The 22,816-nt window shown below is 44.0% G+C and overlaps 1 protein-coding gene across 4 annotated transcripts in view; it reads left to right on the top strand.

The window, feature by feature from the left end:
• Positions 1 to 2,900: 2,900 nt before the first annotated feature.
• Positions 2,901 to 22,816, top strand: part of PIP4K2A (phosphatidylinositol-5-phosphate 4-kinase type 2 alpha) — a 178,092-nt gene continuing 158,176 nt past the window's right edge. For 3 of the 4 annotated variants that reach the window (XM_081556774.1, XM_081556775.1, XM_081556773.1), the window contains exon 1: positions 2,901 to 3,329. In XM_081556774.1, coding sequence (XP_081412900.1) covers positions 3,186 to 3,329 — 144 coding nt within the window. In that variant the 5' untranslated portion in view covers positions 2,901 to 3,185. Of the gene's footprint in view, positions 3,330 to 4,135; positions 4,514 to 22,816 lie in introns of those variants that run through there. The other variant, XM_081556776.1, reaches the window with a different exon arrangement.

Raw genomic sequence — 22,816 nt, 5'->3', positions numbered from 1 at the left:
ACTACAAGCCTCCTCATTGTGCTATATAGAGTGGCTCAGGAAGTAAAGAATCTGCCTGCAATGCAGGAGACCATGATTCAATCCCTGGATCCGGAAGATCCTTCAGAGAAGGGAATGGCTACCCACTCCAGTATTCTTGCCTGGAGAATTTCATGGACAGAGGAGCCTGGTGGGCTATAGTCCATGGGGTCGCAAAGAGTAGGACTCACTTTCCTCATTATGCTATCTGAAAATGTCACGTGGACCTACATCTCCATACCTATGCCACTGTCTGCCCCTAACAGGGATGACCCCTGCGCACCCATCCAGACCTTGCTGCCCTCCTGAGTGAGACCTCAGCTGACAGTGGTCACAAGTATCCATCTTTCCTTCTTGTAGGTTCATTCAACACTTTGTCATCACTAAATTCAGCTTTTAAGCCTTCACAGCGAGCCTATCATCTTGCATTATTAATATACAGTTAAATCCAATAGACCCATCATAGAACAAAGTGCTGTGGAAGCACTGAGGTCGAATGGATTAATTTCAACTGGGAGAACTGTGAGGCACCAGGGAAGAGATAATATTAGAGCACAGTTGTTTTCATGAATAGGACTTGGTAAAGGGGTTAGTGTGGAGTGGTGATGAGAGGCAATAATCGATGATGATTCTAAGCTTTCACGACTGGGTCGATGATAATCTGTTAAACAAATGAACTTCTAGCTGTAGTAACTCAGTAACATGAATGCCATTTTCAATACAATAGAAAAATGAACCAATATATGAGATGTAGGACAATGTTTGACTTGGTTTTAGACAATTTTTAGGTGTCTGTGGGCAATCGACGTAGAGATATTCAACCAGGTACTTCTCTGAGGCCAGGGGAGAGTTTATGGGTTATTCACAGGAACTCTCTGTTCCCTCTTGGTTGTATACAGTGCTGTATTAACAAAGAGTGCTTTCCAGAGCCACTGTCTCAGCGGCTCAGAGAGGTTAACTGGCGGGAGTACTGGGCAACACTACCTCTCCTCACTGCGAATTTAGGATTTTTTTGTTTGTTTAACCACTAAGAGAGATGAGGGTTGAGGCCGAGGAAGCAGATTACATTTTGGACAGTAGTATGAAACAAGACAGAAAGAATAAAAGGACTTTAGGGCAACCCTTGTGTTTAAGGAACAAAGAAAAAAGGAGCAAATGAAGGTGACCACGTGACCTGTCACTTCCTACCCCATGAGGCTCATCAAGCTCCTTAAGGGATGGAGTCTGTCACGCTTTCTTTCCCTGAAAGCAGGGTACGAGAGTGCATAGTGGAAACCTCTGTACTTGAGAGGAGTAATAATGGCAGTAGACGTATAATGACTCTCCAGGTGGGCTGAGTTGGGTAAGTGCCTAGAACAGTATGATAACTGGGGAAGATGTAGGGACAGTGGGTTTTTAGACATGCTTGGAATGGCAGCTTCCTGATGTCGGTCATTAAGAAGAGTTAAATTTAGGTATATGTGGATGAAGACAATGAAAAGATTTCTTGGAAGGTGGTGTTGTTCAGTTCCTCAGTTGTGTCCAACTCTTTGTGACCCCATGGACTGCAGCAAGCCAGTCTTCCCTGTCCGTCACCATCTCCCTGAGCTTGCTCAAACTCATGTCCATTGAGTCAGTGATGCCATCTCGTCCTCTGTTGCCCTCTTCTCCTCCTGCCTTCCGTCTTTCCCAGCATCAGGGTCTTTTCTAATGGGCTGGCTCTTTGCATCAGGTGGCCAGTGTTGGAGCTTCAGCATCAGTCCTTCTAATGAATATTCAGGATTGATTTCTTTTAGGATTGACTGGTTTGATCTCCTTACAGTCCAAGGGACTCTCAAGGGTCTTCTCCAACATCACAGTTCAAAAGTATCAATTCTTCCACACAAACCCTTCTTTATGGTCCAACTCTCACATCCATACGTGACTACTGGAAAAACCATAGCTTTGACTAGACAGACCTTTGTCGGAAAAGTAATGTCTCCGCTTTTTAATATGCTGTCTAGGTTGGTCCTAGCCTTTCTTCCAAGGAACAAGTGTCTTTTAATTTCATGGCTGCAGTCACCAACTGCAGTGATTTTGGAGCCCACGAAAGTAAAGTCCGTCACTGTTTCCATTGTTTCCCCACCTATTTGCCATGAAGTGATGGGGCCGGATGCCATGATCTTAGTTTTTTGAATGAATGGAATGGATAAAAGGAAGGGGTATAGGAAACACTGCAGAGGATTTGAGGTAGAAGGTGAAATTCAGGGTGTGATTCTCCTGGTCAAGCCCAGGGCTCTGGATGAGGAATGCTGGGTCCTGTCTAAGGGAGGGTGATAGTGGTGGTGGGAATGACAGCGCAGCAGCTTAGACGGGAGTCTCACTTCTGCAGGCTTGTGGGAAGGCCCAAGCTCGGGGTCCAAAAGACCCGATGGGTAAAGGCACAGTTAGGATTAATAAGGTCACTGCTGGGCCACTTTGGGAGGCGGCCAACGCTGTGCTCTTTCCCTCGGTGCTAGGGAAGCCCTGGTCTCCACAGCGTTCCAGGTCTTACTAGCTTTCCCCATTCCTGGCATGGGTAAGCGGCGCTGTTCGGAGCCTCCTTTCTTCGCCTGACCACCGCCTCTGGGGGGCTCCTGTCCTCTGACCTCCCCACTCTCCCCACCCTTCCCTTTTCTCCAGGACGCCGCGCGGGAGTCCTCACGCTCCCCGCGCCGCACGCCCACCCCGCGGCCTCCTCGGCCCGCGGGGAGCTACAGCCGCGAGCTCGCCTGCGCCCCCGGGGCTGCCGGGCCGCTGCCGCCGAGCCGGAGCGCGAGGGCGCAGCTTAACGGTCCCGCGGCCGCGCCCCGCCTGGAGGCGCCGCAGCTGCTGCCCGCCCACCCGCCCCCTGCGTCATGACGCCAGCGCCCAACGCGGAAGCCACTCGCGGTGCGCCTGGTCCAGCCGCGGGCTGAGCGGGGAGCCGCGGGCGGGCGGGCGGTCGCGGGAGCCGAGTCGGGGCGCGAGCCGAGCGCAACCTTCTTCGCCAGCCGGGCCGAGCGGGCACCGCGGGCTGAGCGGGACGAGCGCACCGGCGGGCGGAGCGGGGACACGCCGCGCCGGGGCCGCCGCCGAGGGGGATGCGGCTGCCTCCCCGGGCCGGCGTGTAGAGAGGGCGGGTCCCCGGCCTCGGGAGCGCGGCGGTGGAGGGGACAGAGGCGGCGGCCATGGCGACCCCCAGCAACCTGGGGTCCTCCGTCCTGGCGAGCAAGACCAAGACCAAGAAGAAGCACTTCGTCGCGCAGAAAGTGAAGCTCTTTCGGGCCAGCGATCCGCTGCTCAGCGTCCTGATGTGGGGGGTAAACCACTCGGTAAGGGCTCGGGCTGCGGCGCGCAGTCCCTTTCCTCCTCCTCTTCCTCCTCGCTCCCCTCCTCCTCTCGCTGCAGCTGCTGCGGGGCGGGGAGCCCGAGCCGGGCTCCGGCCCTCCGGCTGCTAGCCCTCCCGGGCTGCCCGTTCGCCGCGGCGCTTGGGTGCCCCCAGCTCCGCGCGCTTCGCGCCCGCGCCTCGGGGCCGCCCGGGCGCGCCTCTGGGATCCCCTTGGGACCCTAGGGGCGGATGCGGGACGGGAGGGTCCAATTTGCATTTGAGCTCTGCGGCGAGTACCGGTATCGCCCCCCAGTCCGTCCGTCCGGTCTCCGGCCGATCTGTCCTCGCAGCCCGGGAACTGGGAAGTTTGTGCGGGGCACGACTCCCCCGGGGCTGTCACCTCCGGCGGCGGGGGCTGTTGGGGCCAGAGTGCCGGCGAGCCCTTCCTCTGCGGGGGCGGCCCGGTCCTCCGCCGTCGGGCAGGTGTACCTGTCCGAGGTTGGGAGTGTCTGGAGCCTCCCCGCACGAGGGACAGGGGCGAGAATACTGGAGATCGCGGAGCTTTGGGCAGCGGCTTAATGCTTAGGTCCTCTCCCCCGCCCCCGCCCTTTAAAGGCGATATTCTTGGACACGAGGAATCTTTCTGGCAAAGAAAAGGGCAGTGTAAATATGACACTGGCGTTTAGCATCTTTCCCTACTCCCCTCCCGCCTCGCCCTGCCGCTGTGCCTGCTGAAGAGATGCTTGGCGGGGCGTCTTGCTCCGCACATCTCCTCCCCCACTTTGGGGAGCCAGGCCGAAGTCGCCGCCTGCGGAAGGGAGGCCTGGGGATGACCGCAGGAGGGGGGTCTCGGCGGGCGCGGTGGAAGGCGGTCTTGAGTTGACCGCACCCGTTTGGAAGGTTTATTTCAAAAGCTGGAGGAGACGGCCTGGGAACGTTGGCTTGGAAAGGTTAGCCTAACACACAAGCCAAGGTGCTGAAGATGCGCGGCTGCGGGCTATGCGGACTGCGGTCTGAGGGTCCGAAATAGTCTCCTGCTGATCTTAACCGCGAGAAACTTGCAGTTTTAATCACCTTAGGATCAGGAAACCCGATAGGAGCTGTTGGCTGAGCCGTGAAAGTTTAAATGAGCCTGTGAATTTTGACCATGACCTACCCACTGCAGTCAATCGGCGTCTGGGGATAAGTGTATGTAAGCTTGTCTTCCGTACTTTTGATTTCGATGGATGTCTATGGACCCTTTTTACAGCATAATAGAAATGACGGAAAACCATGCTGGTCTTTTCAAAGAACATTCTCAATGTAATGAACTTAGTTGAAATGGTTCAAAAACATCGTATTTGTATTTTTCTTTCCCTAGCTAAGCTGGGGAAAGGGTGAAACTATTAGAATTGATTGATTGTGTTTGCAAGGAGTGACTTTTTAAGAAGGTTGAGACATGATTATTTCTATCAAGCCTAATGCTTGATCCACTGAAGTTCATTTTAACTTCCTGACAACTTCTTTTTTTTTTCCTGACAACTTCTTTAGCAGGCTTTTGCAACAGCAGACACTACTACATCATCCTCCACCCCCCCCATTTTATTACAGTAAATAAAATGTTATTTTTCCTATGTAATACGTGTACAGTTCAGAGTTATGTTTTAAATTTGTTAAGCTTTTTAAAATTATGTTGTTGTTAGTTGCTTTCTTTTTTTTATTTAATGTTAGTTCTGTATGTATGGATGCTTTTATCTCCTTTGACGTGCTGGTGTTTTGGTTAGGAGAGTGTTGTGTCTGAGGGTTCAACTTACTAAACTAGTAGCGATAACATGCCATTGAAAGAGCCTGCTCTCTGGGAATTTAGTCCCAACTCCAGTTTACTTTAGAAACCTTGTAGTTGTGTGTGTGTTACTTACTGTAGCCATTTCTGTTGGTACTTTGTATTTTTGCATTGCTACATTTGTTTTAGAATTTTTTGCTAATTGGAAATATTTTGAAACTTTGTAAAGTTTGTAAAAATAATATGTGATTTGTAGATAGTGCATTTTCTTTTGCTTTCAAGAAAGTTTGCAAGTCTAAGTGTAGTCATCCAGAGAAGTCAAGTTTCCATAGTATGAAATATAACCATGTTATTCATTCAACAAATATATATCATCAGGCATATTGTGGTAGCTTCTGTGCAAAAGACTGCTAAAAATGCTCCTCATGTTTTTGTCCAGATTATCTTTTTTTTTTTTTTTGAGGGCTCTGAGTTGACATAAGAAAGGGCTATTTCGCAGCCTTCTTTTTAAAAATGTTTCTTTTCTTAAAGATGAAATCTAAGCACTCAGATGCCATGTGTTTCTGGTTGATTTCATTTTAGGTAACAAAGTCTTAGATAAATGTTTTCATATGACCTTGTGTGCACCAAAGTCTATAGTATAGAATGAGAATATATTTGTCAGTTGTATTGTGTATGAATGGAGACTTTGGGAAAGCCTAGGAGAAGGAAATGGCAATCCACTCCAGTATTCTTGCCTGGAGAATCCCAGGGACGGGGGAGCCTGGTGGGCGGCCGTCTATGGGGTCGCACAAAGTCGGACACGACTGAAGCAACTTAGCAGCAGCAGCAGAGCAGGAAGAGATGATTCAAATCAGTCCTCTATATTTCTTCTTCTTTTTTTTAATATAATTTTATTAATTTATTTAATTTTATTTTTGGCTGTGCTGAGTCTTCATTGCTTTGTGCGGGCTTTCTCTAGTTGTGCTGAGTGGGAGTTACTCTTCATTGGGGTGAGTGGGCTTCTCATTGTAGTGGCTTCTCTTCTCATAGAGCGCAGGCTCTAGGCACTCAGGCTCAGTAGTTCCAGCTTGTATGCCCTAGAGCACTGGCTTAGTAGTTGTGGCGCATGGGTTTAGTTGCTCCTGGCATCGAGAATCTTCCCGGACTAGTGGTCAAACCCATGTTCCCTGCATTGGCAGGTGGTTTCTTTCCGCTGCACCACCAGGGGAGTCCCCTTCTGTACATTTATAATGTGATCGAAATTAATGGGAAAAGATGTGATGAAGATTGCAGTTTCTTGCTTTTACAATTTGTATTTGGAGCACTAAAGGGGAAACTACTACTCTGTAGTCATCTACTATGAGGATCATATAGACATCTTATAATGTTGGGAATCATCTACACACCACAGTAAAATGCTTGTTGGATCTGTGTTCCCATTCTTTTTCTAACTGTTCACCTTGGGCCTATTAACTAGTTTTGCATCGATATTTGTTCTGTGAAGTAAGGTTATTGGACTGGATGATTTCCAACTCTTTTCCCTAACTTCAGGATTCAACTACTTTTACAGTCAATTAGGTTCCTAGCATTGAGTTAGGGTCCCCAGACTAGAAAGAGTAATAATACATGACAAAAGAAAGAATAATGATAGAGTTGGACTATTATAGAAAGAGTAATAATACATAACAATAGTTACATGACTGTTATAACTTTGCAAATGCAGCCACTCTCAGGGAATTTTCAAGGCCATGACTAGAGGCTAGGAAATCTGTGGTGATGGCAAGAGATGTGTGAACTAAGAGTTTGTGGGATTGATTGTAGTTAGACTGCATTGCAGTCTGTTATGTCCAAGTCTATTTGATCGAAATGTAGAAACTTGCAATTAAGGTGGAAAATTTCAAGTCCATTGTGGTGGTAATTCTCAGTGACAAGAATAAGCTTGACTTTATGTGGTTAATTTGATATGTTACTGCTTTCTGACTTAGAATACCCATCAGTGAATGGACCACTGCCAATTTTTATTTTAAGTATTTTAAGTGGAGAATATAATTGAATACATAAAGGAAAAGATGACTTAAGAAGGTAATTTTGTCTTGTTACATTTGGAATTAAACTAAAAATGATCAGGCAGTTAGCTTCTTACAATATTTTTAATAGTGTGTGGAACATGTAGAATGATAGGAGCCAGGGCTTGTTTTAAATAGGTATTCTAAAAGATTTTTATGGGAGTGAAATAGCTTTTTAGAAATGAGTATTTAAAAGCCTGTTTAAATATCTATAGGAAGACCTTTTGGACAGGAAAAGTTTAAAGGACGTAAAACTTGCTTAAAACAAATGTAGTGTTTAGAAGTAATCAACATTAATGTTAATGTTTGGATTTTTTTTTTTTTTCTTTTTTTGGTTGCAAGCCATGGAAATGTGGATGAACACAAGGCAAATTCTGAAATATTAGGAGGGTTTTGGAAGTCACAGTGGAAGGATGACTTGGTAAGCAAACCAGGAGAGCAGGGCTAGGACTGGGCATCGTGAATAATTGGAGCCAGTGCCTGGGTGCTCTTAGGACTTTTCTGTCTGTTTTGGTTTTGTTCTTGCTCATAGCTGTCTGGTTTCCTCCATGAGCAGAGAGCTAGTGCTTCTTGAATTTCACTGTTTGTAATCCTCCCTTCCCCGCAAAGGGGTTTTCTGTCTCTGATTCTGTTAATAAAAATCCCATGGAAGGATTCTGACTGGTCCAGCTTCCATCAGTGGTGGCATTTCTTGGATCGAGCAGTTGTGAAAAGGTGACAGCTCTTGCTCATTGGAGTTGAGGAAGAACAGTTCCCCAAAGAATGGACAGGCAGCATCAGGCAGGTGTCTGTCCTAATACTAGAGCTGAGTGATTGTCTTGGTGCCCAGGCACCATGTTTTGTGTTTTGGCAAATATGCCATTTTCTGAGCTGAGCATTGTAGCCTTTGTTATGTTCTCATCAAGATCTTAGACTTGCAATGATATTGGAGAAAGAGTGATACCTTTTAGGTTCATGGGTTTCTATTTGGGCACTGAAAAAGATAAGGAAACTAGGGTTTAAAAGTGAAATGAATAACTGTGAAATGTTGACTAAATGGAATGGAATGAGGCAATTAAATGAAAACCATAATGAGCTAGACAATAGATGAAACCCAGTGAATGGAACCCAAATAACCATTCATTGAAGAACTAGTCTCAGACAGTTTTTTTTTCTTCCCTTTACTTTATAGAGAAAAGAATAATGCCAGGCACACACATGCAGAATGTATTATTAGGGAAATATTTTTATACCTGCTAAAACTTGGGATTATATCCTGAGAACAGAATACATTTTCTTCTCCAATTGTTGACTACCTTAGAGTGAACTTGAATATTCAGAATGATGCCCTTGGTAAGACAGTGATTTCTCTTTCTATGACAGGATTGTCTGCTACGTTTTTGCTGAAGCAAGAATTATCATACACAAAGAAAACCTACCTTATGTTGATTAGAAAATGTGGTCAACCAGAGTAGTTAATTCTGCCAACATACCTTTGGAAATACAAATTTTGGAATTTAAAGGAATTGGGACAATTTGGCCAAATGTCTTGTGCTCAGACAGATTAGGTTCAAATCCTGCCTCCATCATCGATAGGCTATTTGCCTCAGTTTACTCATTCTTACAATGGAGATGATGATGATGGCTATCTCACAGGATTATTTGGGGTCAAGTAAGATAATGTATTTAAAGCCAAGCCCTATAATTGGCACATGATAAGAATTCAGTAATTGTACCTTAAAAATGAACAAATTCAGATGCCATTAGGCTGGTAGCATATTAATCAGCATTAGACAAGTACTTCTCAAAAATTTGTTGTGTGTTTGAATCATCTGAGGACTTTTAAAAACTACCTCCTAGCTTATTTCCCCATATATACTTTTATTCACATTTCCTTGTGTGTGTGTGTGTGTGTGTGTGTGCGTGTGTGCGCGCGTGCGCGCGTGCCATGGACTGCCCCCCCATCCCCACCCCAGACCTCGGCAGTCCAATGAAGGCTGTGGATCCCTTCTCAGAATAATGCTTTTGAACAAATGAATGAAAATGGATAGGGTACATCCTACCTTCACAGATCTGCTGAATTCTATCCATGGACCACTTCTAGGGTTTGGAGAACCCAGTTAAGAACCATCGCAAGAGTAAGTTGAGGGTGGTGTGGGGTGGGAAGCCAGGAGAGCATGCAGCAGGTGAGAAGAATCGTACATGGTAGGAACAGGCATGTATGAATGAATTCCCTGCTGAGATCATAGTGCTAAGAGGTGGTGGGATTCAGCCCTGTACACTTAACCATGGAGCTGTGCTACTGGGCCGCCAGAACTTACTAATTTCTTGCCCTCTTTAGTGATCATTTCTTTCCTTCTTTAGCCTTAAAGGCTTTGACTAGATATTAGCTATTCATAAGGAGGAAAACAATTTTTCTTTTACAGAAAGAAAGTCTTTACTTATATTTGAAGCATCTAAGAAGAGAGCATATGTAAAATTTATTCATGAAAAATCTTATAGGAAGTTTTAAAACAGATTTCCCTATCAAGTGCTCCAGAGCCACCTATGGGTGGTGGCCACTGTGTTGGAGAAAGACTTTTTTTTTTGCCATCGTTGTCTCACTTTGTATTGGACAGTGCTCCCTACTCTGCGGTGCCGCATCTTGGAGCCATCTTTTTTTTTTTTTTTTCTTGTTTTCCTTCACTCCTTAGGTGCCTCGTGAGACTCTTCCTGTCCCCCTGCAGTCTCTCCATGTTGAGATGCCCCAGGACTTTGTCCAGTGTCTGCTTCTAGAACTTCAGAATGTGTTTCATCTGTGTGACCTTAGTTAGTCCTGTGACTTCCCATACTGATAACTGAGAAATGTGTATCCTCCCTTCTGATCTCCCCGCCAGCTCCATATTCAGTGTCTTATTTGATATCTTCACTTGAATACCTAATGGGCACTTCAGATGCATCCCCACCAGGACTCTTGGTTTCCCCCCCTGCCCTGCCCTACCTGCCCTGATCCAGTTTCTTCCTCGTCTCAGTCAATAGACCACCATCTACCCAGGTGCTCAAGCCCCAAACCCCGGAACCAACCTCGATCCTTCTCTTTACTCCCTCCTTCGTGACTCCTGCCTCCGAGTCCTGACTCTGCATCCGTCTCTCTCCCCAGATGAATTCTCTTCCTCTAGAACACACAGGAGGCTTCAGGTCTGCCTGTGATCACCCTGCCCTGTCTCAATCCAGTTCTCAACAGAGGTGGCAGGTTGCTCATCTTTCTGAAACGTCAACGATGTCCTGTCAGTTCTTCACTGAAAATCTTCCAGAGGCTGCCCTATGCACATTTAACTGGATCACTTTGCTGTACACCTGAAGCTTACAAAACATTATAAAGCAGTTATACTTCAATAAAAAATAAAAACAAACTTGAAAAGAAAACTGAACACTTTTCAAGTGGCTTGGAGGTCTTACCCGCCTTGCCCCAGTTTTCCCCTGTGCCTTCTCCCTTCTAGCCACACTGGTCTTTTTCTGTTCCTTAAATAAACCAAGCTCAGAGCAGCCCACCCCCCAGCTTCCACACTGTGTTTCTTCTTCATCTGTAATGTTCTTCCTTGGGCCTCTGAATGGTGGGCCCCTGCTCCTCATTTTACTTTCTTAGCTAAAGGCTTGCCTTCTCCTAGAGCCTCTGTGACCTCATCTGGAGAAGTCTCTCTGCTCTCACGTGGCTCTTAGTCTCTCCGTGACACTTGACACTGTGGGAAACAGAGTTGTTTACATGTTTATTATTTCTCTCCCCTGACTGGACGGTGAAGCTGTTAACTTCAGTTCTCCTGCAGCCGTTGAGACTTGGTCTTGTCACTGCTGCCTCCCCACATCCGGAATGGTGCTCGTATGTAGTAGGCGCCCAATAAGTACTGTGGAATGAAGAGTGGAGCCACTGGGTGCTCCACAAGGGGTATCAGGAGCCCTTCCGCATTGGATTTTCATCAGCACACAAGCTCTGTTTTTGCTAGGACTGAGCAGAGTGTTTAGAGCAGTTTGCTGAGTGGGTTGAGCAATGCCTGGGGGAGTGGGGGAGGCCTGCCTGCAAGCTGGTGATAAGAGATGTGGGGTAACCACAAGCTGATGACAAATCAAGAAGCCTGTGTCCACAGCCGCCGGGGAGAACTTTGCCTTGTGAACGTGGTGGAGAAGGTTCTGAGTCAACAGCCTCTCCCAGAACATTACCAAGTCAACTGTGTGGAAGACTACAAAAACATTGCTGAACAGTCTGAGACCCTAATGTGTAGAAGAGTGCACTGCAGGGTCATGTCTGGTCCAGCCCATGTGGTGGGAGTCTGTTAATGCAGGAGTCCCCAGCCTCCAGGATGGTTAACAATGCCTGATGATCTGAGGTGGAGCTAATATAATAATAATAGAAATAAAGTGCACGATAAATGTAATATGCTTGAATCACCCTGAAACCACTCCGCTCCCCCGCCCCAGCTCAAGGTAAAAATTGTCTTTGATGAAACCAATCCCTGGTCCCAAAAAGCTTGGGGGCTACTCTGTTAATGTCTTCCGGTACGCCTCCAAAAGGTCTAGCGTTCAGAAGCATGCCATCCATACGTGAAACTGAAGATTCTACAAACGTTGTGGAATCAGTGCCTTGGATCTTCCTGGGTATCTTTCTACAGTATTACGTTTCTGCTGGTTCTTAGTCATGGTGCCTCCTTGCCATGTTTTTTTGGTAATTTTTGCCATGAGCTGCTCATTTCCTATGGACAATATTTGGGGAGGATTTTTGAGTCTTAGGGTGAAAGGGTTTCCCTCTAATGAGGATTGTGTCTTGTTGCCAGGTGGCTAGGAGCACTCCAGACCAAGGCCATTTTAAACTAAACTCAGAGCTCGGGATTTTTTGGACTTGCTGGTGATATATATTTGGGCTGCAGTCCCATGGGGGTAGAATGGGTTTATTTTGGGATCACCTTTCCCCTGAGGCTGTAACCCTTTTGGATCCTGGCCTTATGGAGAGAGGGTTTCCTGTTAGATCCCCACTTTGGGTGGGCTCTAGGCGCTGACTTCTGTTTCTCTTCACCCACGGGACCCTCAAAGCCTTCAGAGTACAGTGGCTTCCATGGGAGCTGACAGCTCTTGCATCCCGTGTTAACTCAGATTTTGGCAAGATAACTCCTACCTCCTCAGCACTTTGATGCCTTTAAGATGTTTTAAAAATACATTTTATTCAGGATGTTTAGTTGTTTTTGGTGGCAGATAGTTCCACCTTATCAGCAGATATGGAAATCAGCATCAAAGTTTCTAAAGAGGACAAGATACAAGCAAGGGTGAAGTCAGAGACCCCAGGGTGCTTGGGTGCTTCTCTGTCCACTCCAGTGATCAGTCAGTGAGGAACCCAGTGCCACCAGAGGAGACCCTGAGAAAGTCATTGCTGTCTTCCAGGTAAGAGGCAACCCGAGTCTGAACCAGGGCAGTTCCCTGGTGGCTGAGAGAGGGTGTCTCCAGAGATGTTTGGGAGGTTGACTTGGCTGTATCTGGTAACTGCATGAGGGAATGGATAGGAAGGCGTTGAGGGTGACCCCAGGTTTTCTAGTTTGGGTACCTAAACTGTTCTCTTCTATTCATGCTCCATTACATTAATGGTTACCTTTTGGGCTATTAGCCCAAAAGAATCCATATTATCTGCACTTAAATTGCTCTTTTGTAGAAATGGTTATATTTGCAATTTTGATGTTTACATAAACCTTTACAGTTTATAGGTAAATCCAGCATTTGACAGATAATTCAGCATTTGACATCTTCAATCTAAATAAATTCTACCTCCACAACTAGGAGATGTGGTTTCATGGTCTAGTTTTAACTATATGTACTTCATTTTGTAAAAAGTGTCATTTTCATATCTAAAGTTCTTCTACCAATAACCTGTAATTGGTCTAGGGTACTTTCTTTCTTCCCTTTTTTTTTTTTTTTTGAGGTGTTTTCTTTAAGGCCTTAGAGGGAGAAGTATGAAAAAGACAGGTTTTTTGCTTGTAAGGAGTTCTTAGTCCTACTGGGAAGATAGACGTGTAATTATGTAAACAAGGTGCTAAATTGGTGAATTAATGAAACTGCCTTCAAGGTTTATTTGGTTGTAAATGACAGTCATGCAAATCAGCTTAGCTAGACGAAAAAACAGGGAGGGGTGATAGGGTAGCTCCTGGAACCTTAGGGCCCTGAGAGCCACACATAGACAAGGATCCAAAGCGTCTGCTTCCTCACTTTCTCTCGAATCTTTGCAAGACTTTTCCTGAATCTTTTCTCTAACAACATTGTCTTTTCTCAGCTGCTTTGTACAAGTCTTCCCCACACAGCAGCTGGGGAAGGGGACCCCCAGGTGCAAGTCCATTCAGGTGGCATTTAGTCACCCTGCACCTAATTTCAGACTTCTTAACAGTGAAAAAAAGAGGGAGTGACAAAGAAGAGAGTCAGTGGCCATCAGAGCAGCCAGCTGGGGCCATGGGGTCTCCCACAGCACAGGTTTGGCTCCTAGGTGGAGGGACAGTGACAGTTCTCAAACATTGGAGTCCTTCTGGGTGAGGGACCCCTCTCCCCTGGTTGTGTGCACAGATCTACAGATGACAAAGGCTTCATAAACTGTCCTGGGAGAGTTAGTGCTATTTGAGTTGGATTTTGAAAAATGTATTGGAATTCACCTGGTAAAGAGGCTGGGGAGGACGGTTATAGGCAGAGTAAGAAGTGTGTGGTTGCTGTTGTTGTTTAGTCTTTAAGTCATGTCCAACTGTTTGCGACCCCATGGACGAGGCTCCTCTGTCCATGGGATTCTCCAGGCAAGAGTACTGGAGTGAGTTGCCACTCCCCTCTCCAGGGGATCTTCCTGACCCAGGAATTGAACCGGGGTCTCCTACATTGCAGGCAGATTCTTTACCATCTAAAAAGCATGTACAAGAGCATAAAGCGCCTGTGTCATTTTAGGGACCTGCTGAACCTTTCTTCAGGTGCTGTTATGCTTCCCATATTCTAGTTTTACAGTTTTGTTTCCATTCTCTTGCATGTATTCCTATTTAAATTCCTTACTGTTTGCATTGATTCTTTTGAGCTTGGTTATATTCAGATCCTGCCTGCAAGTTGCTGGACACCCTAACAATCAGAGCTTAGTGCTGTTTGTAATCGTAAAAACATACTTTGTTTTTGTTTCCACCTGCACGTTGAGGAAAGCATTCCGTATGTACTAATGGACCCAAGGATGAGAGGCCTGGATGGCACTGCCATCACATAACCTGCACAGAGATGCCCGCGTGGGAGGGGCAGTACCACTGCCCACATGTCCCCCCAGCCAAGGGTTGCAGCAGTCAGAGCCAGACTCACTTTTTGTAGTTTGCCTGCACAGAGAAAACTCATCTTCTGATGTTCTCAGAAGTGGCCTGTGTGCCAGCAGCCTCCCTGCTTTTCTCAGGTCTGCTGCTGCTGCTGCTGCTAAGTCGCTTCAGTCGTGTCCGACTCTGTGCGACCCCATAGACGGCAGCCCACCAGGTTCCACCGTCCCTGGGATTCTCCAGGCAAGAATACTGGAGTGGGTTGCCATTTCCTTCTCCAGTGCATGAAAGGGAAAAGTGAAAGTGAAGTCGCTCAGTCATGTCCGACTCTTAGCGACCCCATGGGCTGCAGCCTACCAGGCTCCTCCGTCCATGGGATTTTCCAGGCAAGAGTACTGGAGTGGGGTGCCATTGCCTTCTCCGTTTCTCAGGTCAGGCATCCCAAATTTCTCATGTCGAATTCCTAAGGAATTCCTGGAGGAAGCCTACAGGTGGTGATTAAGCTGGACAGAAGAAAAGAAAGCAGAATTTCCTTTACAGATTTAAATCTACTCCAGAAAATGCATAATTACACAGGCTTTTCTGCTGTGTGCAAGCTTGCAATATGCAAATTAGTTTGCACACGTTCGGCAGATGGGGAGTGATGGCCTTTGAGGCAGAAATTGGTCCATACCCAGTTGTTCTTTGGGCACATTACTGTTTAATGCCTCCAGGTAACAGGATGCAAAAATACCTGACATGACCAACGGCAGCAGGCCAGAGACACTCGATCCCCTGGTGCTTGCTCTTTGCTTGACTCAGGTGGCCAGATCCTTGGTGTTGGAAGAATGAATTTCATGGTTCTGTCCAGTTTTTGTGCATTTGGTTCTAGTCTGTATAGATTCAGTGGTTCCTTACATTCTTTCCATCATGTGATCTTCACAATTGAATTTTTAAAGAAAAAGTCCCTTCTGTATTTCTTTGAAATTAAGCACTTCTGAATACAGGTATGAAAGGCTTTTAGCAGTTTATTTTTTTACACATTCTACAGGTTTTGAGTGGGCTGCCTAAAATCTATATTTAGTGTGTAAATAGAATCTAAAGTTTTTCAGGAACACATCTATCACAAGATAAACAGAAACATTTGTCCTTACAGTTTATCTTGCATACCTGCATGCCCAGATTGGAATCCCCCTACTCCCAAACACAAACACCATCACTGTCATCGTTTCATTTCCAGGGATAACCAGGTGTGGATGGTGTTGAAAGCCTTGCAGACTAAGTTATTCCTAGTCTTAAAAAACTTGAAGACACCAATCCAAATAAGCAGAAACTCAATTTCTTTACTCTTGAATTTTCCTGAGTAATTCTCCTCCAGCCCCACCACATTGCCCCCTCCGTCTGTCATAGTCCTGGGTGTCTGGGGTGTTCATGCATCTTTCACAAATCTGCCCTGACTCCTGAAGTTTCCATGCTCCCAAATAACTGGTTCCACTGTGCTGCTAATCAGCTTTACCTTTTAGAAAATATGCTCTAGCTTTTTTCTGTGCCCAGGAGCCTGAGAAGAAACTTTCTTTCCAACTGACCCCCTCCCTCATAGAACCGGACCGCAAGCTTTTACTCCATTAGGAATTGAAATATCTTTCCCCATCAAAACAAACAACCAGCCAGCCACCTTCCAAATGAATGCTTGGAACATTGAAACTCAACCCATTCGTAAAGTAGATTCTGCTTGCACACAGATGAAAAGTTCAAATGCTCTGGCATAGAAAGAACTGTTCAGAACAATTGTGATAAATCCAGAGGGCACTTTTTTTTTCTTGAGTACCTTGAGCCAAATTAGGAGGACAGGAGAAAATTCAAGAGACATTTTAAATGAAGAATATAGGTTAGGATAAGCTAGTATATGCCTTTGACTTATTCACTTTTCTTTTGTAATTTTAGCATCAGATATTCACAAATTTAAAACATGTCAGTAAAGATTTGATCCAGTAAATAGGCTATAGTGAATATTTTTATTTTGTGTTACATGGAACTTTTTTTTTTCTTATGTCTGTTCAGGTGAACTAGAGTTGTTCATGGTTTCAGTGGAACTTAAATTCTAATAAGAGGAGAGACGTGTGTATGTATGTATGTTTGTGTATGTATGGTATATCTTCTGTTTGAAAAATACTGACAAATATGGTGAAGAATTAACATGATCATTTTATCCAAAAGCAAACATTGTATATCTTTTTGAAAAATCTCTTTGAGATTATACTGTCTATATTTCCTCATATCACTGTGTTCTTCACAGTGACAATTTTTAATGACTGCCTAATGAAGTTTTAATAGTCTATACATTGGTTCCAGTTCTTGACTACCATAAATAATGCTGCAATTAACATCTCTTTATATAAAACTTCTTCCTATATTGAGTGATCTCCTTAGATTCCCCTTTGAGGGAGTTGATCAGAGGATATGAATATATTAAAGCTCTTGGTCCATTTTGCCAGGGTGCTTCCTGCGAAGCCTGCCCCAGTTTATAGTCCCAGCAATGTGGGTGAGAGCCCTTTCCCACATCTCCTACTCTGAGTATTTCTAAGTTGAGCAGAAAAAGGCTGGAGTAAAATGATACAATTTTCTTTGCATATGTCTTTTTAAGAGGATGCTTTAAACTCATTTCAAGCTCTGTTTAGAGGAGTTTTGTTGTTGTGGTTCTGCTGCTAAGTTGTGTCTGACTCTTTGCAACCCATGGACTGCAGCCCACCAGGCATCCCTGTCCTTCACTATCTCCCAGAGTTTGCTCAGACTCATGCCCATTGAGTCGGTGATGCCATTCAATGATCTCACCCTCTGTTGCCCCCTCCTCCTGCCCTCAACCTTTCCCAGCATCAGGGTCTTTTCCAGTGAGTCAGTTCTTCGCATCAGGTGGCCCAAGTATTGGAGCTTTAGCTTCACAGTCAGTCCTTTCAATGAATATTCAGGATTGATTTCCTTTAGGATTTACTAGTTTGATGTCCTTGTTGTCCAAGGGACTCTCAAGAGTCTTCTCCAGCACCACAATTCAGTTCAGTCACTCAGTCATGTCCGACTCTTTGCGACCCCATGGACTGCAGCACGCCACACCCAATCCAATGGCATTTATTGGCACACAAAATGCTTCACCTCCAAGTATCCTAGTCAGGAATTTGTTGTTGTTTAGACTTGCTGCTTCATGTCAGACTTGACCTATGGGTGATTTAAATGCATCTGTTCAGAAGATGTCATGGATGTTCACCGGAGTCCACAATCTGTGTGTGTGTGTGTCTGTATCACCCGTCTGTAGTCCTGTCATTGGCTTGCAGCTTGGGTCTGTGTGCATCCGCTCTGCTCTGCCCCACCTTATCTGATGTAAACACGTCAGTCACCTGTGCTGATCTTCCAGCCAACCTGCCGCCTGGCCAGGCCCCGGAGGGAAGGTTGAAGCTTCACTTGGTTTAAACTGTGAGCGTCCAGCTCCGTTCTGTTTATATAACTGGGATTTAGAAAGGAGAAAGCAAGGTAGTTTTTCCTTTCTGCAGAAGTGAGTGAGTATACTGTGTATTTTCATAACATAATAAAATTCCCTGTTTTAATTAACTCTTTTACACAATAGAAAAACTAACATTTCCCTTTTACTGAAGGAGAATTCCTGAGAACATTGAAGAAAACTGAAGAAACAAAGGCAGAACTCTTAGAAAGAAAGAAAACCTTCGAAGCCAGAGCCACCCAGATCACCGTGATTTCCACTTCATGTGGATGTGTTTTATTGTGACAGTAGCAGCTACAGTTGCCAATTTTCGGGCAGCCTAAATTACTATTTCAGATGGATGCAGGCTTTAAAATTAGCCTCTGGAGAATACATTTGTTTAAAAATTGAACCTTAATTGAATTTTTTTAAAGCTTGAATTAAATAGAAAATTAAGGGCTTTTTATAAGAGGTGGTAATATATATTTAATGTGAGTGATCAGTTACCTAAGAGAGAAATATTTCTATCCTATTACTATTTTAAAATATTAAATGCTTGACACAAAAAGTAGAAAATATTCTATCTTGTTAAAGAAATCTCTTTATTTCATGTGTTAGGGGTCACAGACCATTCTGAATAGGCTTTGGGACGTGTGTTGAATGAGAACCTAGTCAGTGTGACTTCAGTTAAATAAACAATATCAATTTTTCATTAATTAAAAATGAGAACTTTTAGAATTATGAATATAAATCTTTTATACCCCTTCTGTTCTAAAGAAAATACTTTGTTTCCTCATGTGAAAAATTTCTGTAAGAGTTCGAAAAAGTTTTAGTGCGCAGTAATATTTTGAATGGAATTGTTATCTTCCACTTAGCCAGAGTGGCCAAAAATACTATTGCAGAACAAATTCATTCCTATTTCTGAATCTCCAAAACAAAAGACCATTTAAGAATTCATTTCAACTTGGTTATTTATAAGAAGAAAAAACTGTTCTGATGGTATGTAGAATAGTCCTAAATAACAAGTTAACAAGCTAGAAATATTTACTTAAAACTATTGGATACACTAACTGAGAAGAGATCTAGCCTGTGTTTCCTTTAAAAAAAAAAAAAAAACCAAGACAAAGATCTTTCATAGTAAGACACAAATTGGAAATAATATGACTATTCATTAGTGTGAAACTTGGGCGAAATGAAGGAAGATGTATCTGCATATTGAAATATGTTGTAACTGTTAAACATGTTTATGGAGATGAATGATGTGCTCTGGAGAAGTGCATATTGAGTAAGAAAGTAGCCAGTGCATTTTAAAAATATTACATTTCTCTTTTTTAACTTTTTAAGCCTCACTGTGCAGCATGTTTGATCTTAGTTCCCCTACCAGGAGTTGAACTTAGTCTTTTTGTGTCTGTGATTACTTATATCTTTTTATAGCTTGATTTCCCCACCCCCACCATGCATTGCAGTGCTTTCATAGTTAGGAAAACAAGACATGTACTAAGGTGTGATGGGTGGAAAAAAATCTTTTACATCTTGAATTTGATAAGGCAGAAATAACTTGTAAATTTTTGTTTATGAAGTAGATATACTTCCTTGACACAAGAGATTGTTTTCTTTGGAAACAGGAAATCCTTTGATTAAAGGCATTACTAACTGTATTGAAGAAATGATTAAATAAATTATGATTCTAAAAGTTGTTACTTTTTGTGAGCTTAGAATAAACAAAGATAATCTGGCATGGTTACCACATATTTAACAGGTGTCCAAGTTTTTATTCTGGATCACATCAGTGAAAAAAATCTGAGCACATGCCCTCCATATTTGAATTTTTATTTATACATTTCATATGTGTACTACATTATTTTATGTTTTATAATATACAGATATTTTAAAAGGTTGCACTAAAGATAAAATAAATTTTAACAGATAAGAACTTGCTCCAGTTAAAAATAACATGAACATGTTGTGGGTTTTTTTTTTAAATGAAGGTACTATGGATGAATTTATATCATTGTTTTTAAAAATCTTGGTGAATACTTTGCAGTAAAGCAATTTGAAAGTCTATTCCTACATTCAATTTATTTTTCTGTTTGTTTTTAAAACTTAGATTAGCTGAAAAGAGAAAAAAAAGGTTACCTTACAAAGGTTTATTGATCCAAATGGATGAAAAGCATTATTGAAAAATTTTATTATCTAGTGATTCTCATTTTCAAACCATCTACCAGTTATGCGAGAGTTTTGGTTAAAATCTATCTGATAAATTTCTATGTTCATAGGTATTAGAGTTTATATTAATAAAGAAGGGGAGTTGAAAATAAAAAACCTTTTTATATTTATTGAAAATGTCAAAAGAGATTAGAAAGTATTTCTAAGTTTTCTGTAGATACAGAAGCACATCTTTTTTCAAAATGTGTTCTCCATAGCATGTTTGTTTCTTTCCAAAAGGCAGCTATTTTCCTGCACTAGTTAAAACCTCATCTTTACCTTGAAGGGATTGATTTAGTAACCTCACTAATAAAGAAAAATCTGCCAGCCCACTTGTGATCATAGAATAGGTCAATAATTTAGAACAGATTCTTCTATAGATTTTGCCATAAGGTAACTATAACACCTCTATTTTGTACAAAATATTTTTGTGGTCACTCTTCACCTCATTGCTTAAAGATTTTTTGGTTGTTTTTTTTAAATAAAACCACAAAGATGACATCCTACCGTAAATAAACCAAACGCTTAACATAGGGCCCTCTGACATGCAAACCCAAATGAGGGTGCTGATGTTGATTTAAGATGAATTTCTTTCCTTTTAAGGTAAAAAGAACCATAAACTGATGCTCTGGTCATTTTTTTTTTTCTTGCACCAGTAGATTGTCTGCTTACTCCTCCCCCATATACGTATCTTAGGAGAGTCTTAGATCCTGTACATGAATGAAGGAATGGAGGGGACTCCAGATTTACTCCTCTTTCATTAGATTCTTTTCATTTCTTAGATTCCATCTCAAAAATCATAAAATGTTAGAACCAGATAGAACTTGTGAATTTTTTCCCCCTAGTGACAAGGAATTTAGTCTTGACTCCAGTTCTGAAATACTTGCAGCAGCTCTTCCTTTCCAGTAATTATTAGAAATGTGGCAGAAAGCTCACTCATTTCTGAGACATTAGAGATGTGCTGCTTTGAAGTGTGTTCTCAAGTCACTTACAAAAGCCCTGTGGGTCCAGTGTTTGCTGAGAACTGGGTTTCCCTTCTGTCAGGAGCTCACAGCTGAAAACACAGGAAATAACATCCAACAGTCAAAGTCATGGACAAGCCCCCTCATCCTTTGTAGCACTGAGTGGGGCACACATCAATAAGGAACAGTTCTAAGTCGCAGGTGGCACTAGTGGTAACGAACCTGCCTGCCAATGCAGAAGGCAGAAGAGGCGTGGGTTCAATCCCCGGGTCAGGAAGATCCCCTGGAGAAGGAATGGCAACCCACTCTGGTATTCTTGCCTGGAGAATCCCATGGACAGAGGAGCCTGGTGGGCTACCATCCGTAGGGCTGCAAAGAGTGGGACATGACTGAAGCAGCTTAGCATACACTATACTGTATTGGACTACTTGTATTTTGCACAAATGATGGTGTTGCTGCTGCTGCTGCTAAGTCGCTTCAGTCGTGTCCTACTCTGTGCGACCCCAGAGACGGCCGCCCACCAGGCTCCCCCGTCCCTGGGATTCTCCAGGCAAGAGTACAGGAGTGGGTTGCCATTTCCTTCTCCAATGCATGAAAGTGAAAAGTGGAAGTGAAATCGCTCAGTTGTGTCCGACTCCCAGCGACCCCATGGACTGCAGCCTACCAGGCTCCTCCATCCGTGGTATTTTCCAGGCAAGAGGACTGGAGTGGGTTGCCATTGCCTTCTCCAAAATGATGGTGTAGGGACTTACATTTGATGATGAAAAGTAAGGAGTAAAAAAATTTTAAAAACTCAGTATCCAAAAAGTTCTGTAAGTCCTTCTGGAGGAAATAAAGGCCCAGCACCCTCTTTCTCTTGTGACGATGCATCTACACAGAAATACACTGAGGCAGAAATCAGTCATCCTGAGAAGGAGGAGAAAATGTAAGAGAATAAGAAGAAACCTGGGGTGGGGAGGACAGGACTTCCCTGTTGGTGCAGTGGTTAAGAATCTGCCTGCCAACACAGGGGACGTGGGTTCGATCCCTGGTCTAGGAAGATCCCTCATGCCACGAGGCAGCTAAGCCTGTGCACCACAGCTACTGAGCCCATGTGCCTAAACCCTGAACTTAGATTCAGTGAAAGAATCACTTAAGGATTTATCCATATGTCTGTCTACAACCACCCCCACACCCCCTTCTTTCTGGGCAAGGTTTTCCTTTTAGGAAAGTTCACAAGGCTGGGCTTGCTGGAACTCTTCTGGGGGCTGCTAGGGTAGGGACCCCTGAGCTCAGGGTCTGCAATGAAGAGTAGCCCCCCAAGCTCGCCACAACCAGAGAAAGCCCACGTGCAGCAATAAAGACCCAGCATAGCCAAAAATAAATAAAAATATTTTTAAAAATCCTACTAAAAAAGAAGAAAAAGAAACCTGGGGTTCTGTCATATACAGATGTGAAGAAAAAAGTGACGCGTCTAGAAAAGCACTCCCAGTTTTTGACCTCTAAGGTCCCGGGAAACAGTGCAGGAGGGAAGATGACAAGGATGTAGGAGGGCACAAGCTTCATGTCACCGGGCTGAGGGCAGGTTGGCCAGAAGACCTCTGGGATAATAAGCTGAATCCTAGCCACCATCCTGAATGCTGCTAGTGAACAGTATGGTGGGCAGTGTGGACAGCTGCTGTCACCTGGGCACAGACACAAAGCGCCTTTCGTGGTATTCACAGAGAAATGCCTGTGTGTGTCATCTGAGGGATCAGTGACATTGCAGACCAGTTGGCTTGTTGACATTTCTAGGTGTGTGAAAGGGGAAGGGCTCTGGGTGGAGAGGCCT

This window comes from Giraffa tippelskirchi, chromosome 13, assembly GCF_054371585.1.
Source record: "Giraffa tippelskirchi isolate mGirTip1 chromosome 13, T2T-mGirTip1v1.2.pri, whole genome shotgun sequence".
Taxonomy (NCBI): Eukaryota; Metazoa; Chordata; class Mammalia; order Artiodactyla; family Giraffidae; genus Giraffa; species Giraffa tippelskirchi.
The sequence above is the reverse complement of the archived record's forward strand: the minus strand, read 5'-3'. Positions and strand labels throughout refer to the sequence as shown.